The sequence below is a fragment of the Rutilus rutilus genome, assembly GCF_951802725.1.
Source record: "Rutilus rutilus genome assembly, chromosome: 12".
Lineage (NCBI taxonomy): Eukaryota > Metazoa > Chordata > Actinopteri > Cypriniformes > Leuciscidae > Rutilus > Rutilus rutilus.
Window position 1 is genome coordinate 26,983,794 of NC_140217.1, and position 9,697 is coordinate 26,993,490.

The 9,697-nt window shown below is 36.0% G+C and overlaps 1 protein-coding gene across 1 annotated transcript in view; it reads right to left on the minus strand.

Annotated features, from left to right (window-relative positions):
• Positions 1-9,305, minus strand: part of adcyap1r1b (adenylate cyclase activating polypeptide 1b (pituitary) receptor type I) — a 30,104-nt gene extending 20,799 nt beyond the window's left edge. Inside the window, exons 1-2 of the mRNA XM_084425041.1 lie at positions 8,860-9,305; positions 2,782-2,964 (exon numbers count right to left, since the gene is read on the minus strand). Coding sequence (XP_084281167.1) covers positions 2,782-2,841 — 60 coding nt within the window. The 5' untranslated portion in view covers positions 2,842-2,964; positions 8,860-9,305. The remainder of the gene's footprint in view (positions 1-2,781; positions 2,965-8,859) is intronic.
• Between the last annotated feature and the right edge of the window lie 392 nt (positions 9,306-9,697).

Genomic DNA, 9,697 nt, shown 5'->3' on the forward strand with positions numbered 1-9,697 from the left:
CAGCACATCCATCTCCTTGGAGGTGGACAGCAGCAGCACCGTATTATACCATTTAATTCCAACTTATTTAATTACTCAAAATGAAATGCAGTAAAAGATCAACCAGACAAGTCAAAACGGTCTGGATAAAAGGCTGAACTAACTAATGAAAGTCATATAAGCATACATCATTTAATTCCTCAAAATTAAATGCTGCCAACTTGTTTAATTCCTCAAAATTAAACAAAGCAAAATATCAACCAGACAAGTTAACAAGTTCTGGATGAAAGGCTGAACTTGTACATGTCTCTAACTAATGAAAGTTAGATAAGCATTCATCATTTAATTTCTCAATTAAATGCAGCCAACTTATTTAAATATATATATATATATATATATATATATATTGCCTCTGCCACTCGATTCTTATTGCATAGTCTTTATTTTTATTTTTTTAGTAAACAGTAGCGGGGGAAAACTCCCGATAGTGCACACTATATACGTCATGCATTTTTTATCCTTTCCTGGTCATGACATCACCCGCCCATGACGTTCACTCTCGCCATTGGACTAGTTGACACAAGTGCTTCAGACACAATCATGCAGGGGCGTTCCCAAAGTGACATCGACGCAGCACGAGTTCCTTTGAAAGGGAACTAATCACTGTTGAAACCCTCCCTATTACTGCTGATTTAAACCCCTGAGATTGTAGTTAGTGTGATGACTGGTCTCAGAGCACCATGCTCCTTGTGTGTTGCCTTGAAAACATGAGCAAAATTTAATAAACTTGAGCACCTGCATTAATATTCATGAGGACTGTGTAAGTTCTCACCCTGGCTGCAACACAGAGCTGATTTCCATCATAAAGAGACTACGTAATTCACTCCTACATCATGACAGCAACATAAAAAAAATCTCACACACACAAAAAGCAAATCCTTAGAACTAGTTTATTCCCAGTATGTTTCTGTCTTTCTTTTTTCCTCCGGCTCTTTTTGCTGTCAATCAAAAAATTTTTTTTTTTTTTTTTTTTTTTTTGTCCCCTTTATCCTTCACTAAAATGATGAACACATTCATTTATGGAACTGAAATGTGTTTTTGATTTGGCAGTGACTTTTTTTGGAAGGTGTGAAATGAACTTATTTTTTCTGTGTGTGTGTTCTTCAGTATGGCTAATACTGCCTGGGAATGTCACATAGCATTTACACTGCGTTAAAAGACAAACAAACAAACAATAAATAAATAAATAAAATATTTACTGTAGTTTATAGTTTTATTTATAGTTGTTTTTGCATATTAAGGGATAGAAGTTGATAGGAGGTGTTTTAACACACATACTTCAGCTTTAATGAAACAGCACATGTCGTTTTATGCTGAAAACGTATAGAGGGAAATAGGAGAAAAGAGGAGATACTCAATGCAAGTTGTATTTGTTTTTCTCCTATAACAATAATCCCATACATTGTATCACTTCAGTAATCCCCAGATTAACTGGAATTGGAAGGACTGTACTGTGGGATTAGTTTAGTCTGTAGGGAAACTCTTTTCTTTTAAACTTAGATTACCATGAGTATTAACACAAACAAGGGAATCAAAATCAAACCTAAACCATCTAAATCTGTATTTTAGAATTTTGTGGGATAAAAAATTATATGCATGGGGGTAAGTGTTATTAATTCGTAGCCTATACCAGTTATAAAAATAGACTTTCTATTATAAACTAATAAATACTTTATATATTAATTTTTAATGGCCTAGATTTTGCTATATATGGGCAAAATCATATTCATATTATGACTTGGATACTATATCCCCATTGTGCATAGTTTCGTATATTTTTAGTCATTTTAATGTGTCGTATATGGTATTGTGCTGCACCTAATTGCTCAATTGTCATTTATTACATTTTCTATTTGTCTTAACACATTTGTCAATGATAATAAAGGTTAATTTTGCCTTTAGTTTTTGAATGTTTTTGACTTTCTTTTATAAAAAGTCACTGGCAGATATTTTTAAGCAGTTTTTGTCAACAGAAGTAACATTTTTTATCCTGTAATGGTCATATTTAAAACTGCAAACTGAGACAGAACAGGAGTGTAACCTTTTGTAAATGTTCCATTGCAATGCCACTGCCAGTTTGTAGTGTTAACATAAAGTGAAATAAAACAGCATGGCCTTTGTTGCTTGAAGTACTCACTGTACCATAACTGTTTTGGCTCTTGGACAGTTTACATTTGGCCTGTCTGGTGCCAATGATTATTGGATGCCAGGAAGCATCTAAGTGCCAGTGTGTATGTGACGTAAATTGCCCTTGGACGTTTGTTTCTACTCAGCTGGAGGCACAGACAGTAGACCAAAGAGAGAATGGTTCTTCATGTAAACCAAGATGGCACTTCTCCCCTCAGTTACAAGAGGATACCATGTGTATGAAACGAGCAGTCATCCAGGAAACAATAAAGGCAGCTAGATTTGACAGATTGCATGTGGATTATTTACAGAAAGCAATAACAAGAGAAAGAGGATGAAAAAGGATGTGCAGGGATCACTTTTTCTCCCCCCAGACCCCACCCTGCTATAAATTTCTCTCACGCTCAGTCTCTCTCTTCCTCCTTCTCCCACACAATCTCTATTCTGCTCTTCAGAATATTTCTTCTCTGAAGCCTTGTATATCTAGTCAGTCTTTATTTTACAATTAGGAATGTTTTGTTCTTTTCAATTCCATCATGTTTACTTTCATGCAATTCAGATCTATTAATTTAATGGATCTGCCTTGTTTATGTACAAAATATGCACATAGCTTACCAAAGGGATAAGGATGAGTGCTAAAAACAGGTGCTGACATTTTCTCACTGTGGAAGCCATTTTGTCTGGAGCACTGATGCTATTATATCCGCCGATCAGCAGCAGCAGAAGGGGACAACTAAGAACTGGATGGTAAACAGGTTCACTGGAAAACTGTTGCAGTTCTTCAAATCATCATCAGATCTGAAAAAAAAAAAGGTTTTAGATGCAAGTGAGAATTTAGTTTCTGCTTAATCCAGTTGAGGCGTTCATTCAAACTGTGACAAAATGTCAAACATCAAGAGCTCTGTAACCTTGCGGGGACCTCAGTTTTCCTCACTAGTGAAAGTGAGTTCAGGCTCTGCTAACCAAGACACGGGTGAAGAAATGCTATCAAGCTAAAAAGTAACAGCAGCTTCGGGTGTTTCTTCGACAACAGAAATGTTAATGTCCCAGGGACTAACAGATTTCAACTTGAATGAAATTAAAATTGTCTAGGAAACTTTTTCCATGCCATTTAGTCTCATTTATCTTCAAAGGCGATTTATATTAGAACTAGGCTATTTTAAATGCTATTGTTTTACACTACCTGTATTTTCAGACACAAACTTTCAAAAGGTCATGATAATCCATCATAAAAGTAATACATAAAAAAAAAACAATGATAATGCTTACATCAAGTAAAACAATTCTACAAAATGTCACTATTTCAGTTAATATTCATTTACAAAAAAAATAAAGCTGTCCTTCAGTTGCATAATTTCCATCACAATCAACAGTTTTGCAAATAATAATTACCAAATTACAAAGGAGACAAAAGTATTAATGAAGTACCTCGTGTGCAAACGCTGCCTGAAAAGTCATTGCCTAACTGAGCATCAAAACAAGAAGTTACCTGCCAAAGCTTTTGGACGCAGCCTTTGTACTATCTCATTCATACCTTTTCGTACCATCTGCTTACGCCCCACTGATGGTCAGGTTTAGGGACCTTCATGCTTACTTTATATGTTTAGATATGAATAGCATTATATGAATTCGCACTAAATCACCACCTTGTGAAATAGTTATGTGTTCTTATGAGATTGGGTTGGTTTCAACAACTAGTCGATATATTACACCATACTTGCGACCAACTACAGTATGCAGACTGTGGAGCGGAAAAGATAGGGCATGTGATTGTTGTTAAGTTGTTTATCCAAAAGGCCTGTATCATAAAGTACAGCCTTATGACGCAACTCAGACAACTACACGGTATTGCTTAGGGATAACTGCTTATTCAATTCTGTTCAGCACAGCACCAAACACATGAAGGTGGTGAAGGAGCTGTAAGAGAGACATTGGTACACTCAGATGGGAGAATGAAAGAGATAAAGAGAGCATAAGTGTGATGGATGGATGGATGGATGGATACGTATAACTGAATGGAGGGCTGGAGGAAGATAGGGAGGAACAGCTGCTCTGGAAACTGCTCTTGCTGTAATTAGTGGGTATAATGAAGCTGACTGGCTGAGAACTCCCCCAGCGATGCCTCAAGATCACACTGAGACATTCTAGACTGGGAGGTTTGCAAAAACAAACATGCACGCATGCACAAAAAAGTGACATTTATAGTACGTTTACGATAACAGAACAACTTATTATGCTCGCAAAAAGGAAAAACTTGGGTTTTCTTACCCCATTCATTCAGTAAAGTTATAACAAAAACCCAACTTAATGTCAAAACATCCAAAGAAATATAGGTGGGGTAAAAAATTTAGTTTTACAATAAATGTCATCTAGGAATGTGTGTATGTGAAAGTGTATGTCTGTGCTTGTGTTTCCATTGCCTTTGAAGTGTGACTATGGGACTCAGTGGGTGATAGTATGGCAGTATTTGCACATGTGTGTGAGTGTCAACATTCCAGAATGTGTGTTCAAGCTATCAGAGGCCACAGAAAGGCTGCATGTCTAAACTCTATCCCTTTGCACACTCCCGAGGGCACATTTACCGCAGCAATCCTTCTCCACAAAAGGGCATGCCTTCACAATTAGATACAATTAATTTTACTGACAGGACAACATATGGGAGGTGGGCCTCCTCAGTATATATATATATTCAGTTGCATTGCAATTTCTTTATTTTTGATGAAATATTATTGTGTTGCTGTTTAGAGGTCAAACACTGCTACTGACAGCTTGACTAGCTGAAGGACATACTTCAGGGACAGGTGGCACTTCATAGCCTAGAGTTTGTAACAGATTTAGTGCCGTGCCTCAAGCATTTTTTTCCTGGCTTTCAGGTCTATGACATCCAGTGCAATTTAACTCAGTTCTGGGCCAAAATGAGATTTATTTTCACATACCATTGCAGAAGTAAAGACAATTGGTTTTGTATATGTGTTAATAATCTTGACATATCTGATTTGAAATTATTTTGAATGAATGCATCACATCATTGAATACAATACCATGCAAAAATAAAATGGGGTTGGTTTTATTTATTATTATTTATATGAAAGAGGTCTCTTATGCTAACAAAGGCTGAATTTATGTGATCAAAAATACAGTAAAACAGTAATATTGTGAAATATTATTTCAATTTAAAATAACTGTTTTCTATTTGAATGCTATTTGTTTTCAGCATCATTACTCCAGTCTTCAGTGTCACATGATCCTTAAAATAATAATAATAATAATTCTAATATTCTGATTTGTTGCTCAAAAAACATTTATTATTAATATCAATGTTACTATTATCAATATTATTAACAATGCTGTTTAATAATTATGTAGAAACCGTGATACATTCATTTCAGAATTTTTCCATGAATATAGATTTTTTTTTTTCCTTTTCTTTATTTGATATTTTAAAAAATTTCTAACAATACAAAAGTCCTGTCACTTTTGGCCAAATGCATAAGTGAAGATGTGACTATCTATCTATCTATCTATCTATCTATCTATCTATCTATCTATCTATCTATCTATCTATCTATCTATCTATCTATCTATCTATCTATCTCTCTCCCCAAGCACCTGTGGCCAGTGGTCCAGCGGTCCAGCTATTACCACACTCCAAATGACTTTGCAGAGGTAATAAGGCATGTCAGTCTGACCAGCTGACAACCCTGGTTTTTAACTCCCCACAATAATATCTATCAAACGCACCCACAGCACAAAGACACCACAATGTTGCAATGTTCCAATATTGCTATATAGCTGTATTAGATCTGCCCTGCTCCACTTGCTAGTGGTCATTGGAAGCTAAAATAATTTGTCACCCTATACCACTCACAATATGTCCAGACTGGTCATACTGTTTACAAGGTAAAGATTTAGTGTGTGGAAAGAAAGAAAGAAAGAAAGAAAGAAAGAAAGAAAGAAAGAAAGAAAGAAAGAAAGAAAGAAAGAAAGAAAGAAAGAAAGAAAGAAAGAAAGAAAGAAAGAAAGAAAGAAGGGATATGAAAGAAAGGGGATATTCAGTGGATATTCTCATTTTCATCCATGGATTAAATCTGTCGCACATGTATAAGATGGATCTCTGGCCTCGTTTCTGCACTGAATATTCCTCATAAATCTTATTAGAGTGTGTTAATGCCACATTAGGCTGACCAATCGGGAACTAAGACACTAAAGTCTGCGCAGCTATATTTAGATTGTCAATTGTTGTTTGAAAAGGAACCATTAGCATATTTCTTTCTTTAAAACATTGAGCGAATACATGGCATAAATCAGGAATTAGGGAATTTTTATTTTCTCTTTCTTCCTTTATCCTTTTTTCTCAGTACTAATCAGAAGGGATTGCATGGGGTGACTTCAATTACTGTGCCATGAGCCTCCAGGTTACAGAGTGATTTGTTATTATCAAAGCAGCACTGTAGTGTAAGTGTGTAGTGTAAAAATCATTCAAAGAGTGTCAGCTGCTGACAACAGGCTGGCAAAATGTGAATGTAGAATTTATGCCCAATGTCAAAAAATGTTGAACACAGAAAAAAGTGAGGTCAACAAAGCTGGCCTGTCACAAAGTAGAGTGAACTAAATGTGTGTGTGGGCAAGTACATGCCCAGTTCTGCTTGTTTGTGGCTGCATATGAGATGCACACACTACAATACACACTAATGGCAAATCTGCAGAGACTAATCAGTACTGGTGTCTGACGCTGGATTTTGCAGGGTTGATTCAGTGACCTGACCTCATCCACACATGCATTTTCATATTTACATATGTTTGTTCAGAATGAACAATCTTTTTTGAGCTGCACATTTTTATGATGAACATGCACAAAGAAGCACTGATAAAAAAAAAAATAATAATAATAATAATAATGCATGCAGTGTAGTAATGGGCCTTTTTTTATTTCAGTGCCGAAAATATAGACCAATCTTTTATGTAGTATAAAAGTGATGCCATAATCGATTAAAATTTCAATTTGTCTTAAATGTCACATTGACTGCAGCTCAGAAAGGCCTGCTATGCTAATATCCTGCCTCTTTTTGGGACGTGTTAAACTGGATTATCAATATCAAACACATATAAACATGTTCATCTTCAATTCTTATGTCATTAGAAGTGAGTGGTTCTATATGTGGTGTCATTTTTAATGGTGCACTAGCAGACGCACACAGAACTACACCGAGCGTAAAATTGTAAAATAGTTCATTTGCACATACACATGCAACGTAATAACTTTTGGGGTTCTGCCTCAGAAGACATCTAAGACAAACAAGACTAGAAATGAATCCCGATAACAGTTACAGAGGCTCAGTGGATATTTTATACTGTCTAACACAAACAGGGAGAGGAAAGAGGAAGGGAGGAGAGAGACTAATCTCCTATTCACTCCAGTCAATTAAAGTTTTTTTTATGAGTTAATTAAAATTACACATCAACATGTAATAATAACATCATTTTAACTGTGATAAGGACTTAAAAAAAACATCAAAAAAGTTGATTTAAAGGTGGTGTCCATGCATTTGTAAAAGTTTGTAAAAAAAATTATACTGACACAAAAAAGATAATGTATAAAATAATAATAATAATCAAATATAATAATAATTAATAATAATAAGGTGGAAGATGATTAAGGGAAAATATATTTGAACATATTTAGCCTAAATATATTTAATTTCAAAACAGGGAATAAGCATATGTTTAGATATTTTACTGGAAAAAATGCAAAAATACTTTCTTTTTTTCTTTTTTCTTTTTCTTTTTTTTTTTTTGCAATGAGAAGGCAATATAAATTAAAAATGCATAAAGGCAAAATACATAAATTCAAGACCTTGAATGCAATATTTCAAGTGTTGTAGGCCTGTAATAACAATTTCTGCAATATCTGCATTAGGCTACATGAGATGGACCCAAACGAATATGCCTACATACATTACGCTATAAATTGGTACCATTTTATGGCATATTCATCGCACTGTAGTTTGGGTGTGGCGTGGGTATAGTAAGGCTTCCACATTTACAATTCATGTAGAATGAATGTAATCAAAGTCTTGGAAGGCACTGACTAAAATGCAGCAATAACGTGAAAAAGAAATCATCGCAATACGGTGGACAATTCTGAGTTGAACGGTAGGCAAGCATTAATTTAAGTTGTGATATTCAAGCTCTCTTACTAACGTGTTTAAATAACAACATGTGCAGCAGCTCTATGACAGTGATGTGTCCTTAAACGGTGCTATGTTGGAAGCTGATTTTTATTTTTCTTGTTGTGCTTTCAACGCCTTTTCCCCTTTATCATAAGGAATGCACATTGCACTAAAACGGTAAATCTTCCTCTTAACAATTCGTGCAAACCGCAGAACTCCCAGCTGGCTACTTGAACCATACACTAAACCGCAGACCGCCTTCAACCCACTCTCAAACCAACCTAATTAAATAGCATTTCGACCACCAATTCCATAGTAAAATGCATAATATAAAAACTGACATTTGAAATAGCTGTATTTCCTCCATAATTCTTTCATTCGATAGCTATTGATCCGTGTAGCCTACATTCAATTTCATTAGCCAGACAACCAGAAAAGGAATGGAATGCATTTCAATAGAAAATGTACTAAACGGACACTGCAGGAATGGATAGCAGGCTATACAATGAATCATGAACCTTACCGTTCCAGTAGGCAGTAGGTCTAGCAAAAGGACGTAACACGATGCAGAATGCAGAGTGTTTCGCGCTGTCAGTTACAGGCGTTCTTACTGCTGAGGCGCGCGTTGGTGCACAAACATTCCCAGACGCCCCGAAAAACTTCTGCGGACAAGTAGTATCTCTCTCTCTCTCTCTTTCTCGCTCTCTCTCTCTAGCATAAACGAGGGAACAGTTGCCTCTCTTACAGACGTCTAATTATGCAACGAAAGAAAAATAAAGCACATATATTCTACATAGAAAAGTAAAGGTTTGAAGTAAGGGATGTTGTCTGGATAACTCGCTGTATTGTGTTGTAACACTGCCGAGCGGTTATCCGCGCAGACTCACAATGATCCCTGATATGCGCTGCGCATTTTGATGAACCCCCTCAAACACCCCAACTCTCTCTCTCTCTCTCTCTCTCTCTCTCTCTCTCTCTCTCTCTCTCTCTCTCTCTCTCTCTCTCGTGTTTTAAGGCTGTCCACGTAGTCCACGTACCGTCGTGAAAAACGAGGTCAAATGTGTGAGTATATATCTTGGTTTTTTTTTTTTTTTTTTTTTTTTTTACACCCACATACATATAGGCGTAGCCAGGCTATATAGTTCAATAGTTCAGTATATATATAGTTCAACAAGTCAGAAGATGAGAACAGCTCGAAGACTTGAACACGTTCGCGTGAGGAGGTAACCATAGCAACCATCGCGGGATTCGCGGCTGAACGCTTTCTTTTGCATCGGGCGGTGTTGACCTACGTTCTTTAATTATTTATTAGTTTATCAGTAAAATTACAAATAGCCTACATTACCAAAGTTTTAGTGTGG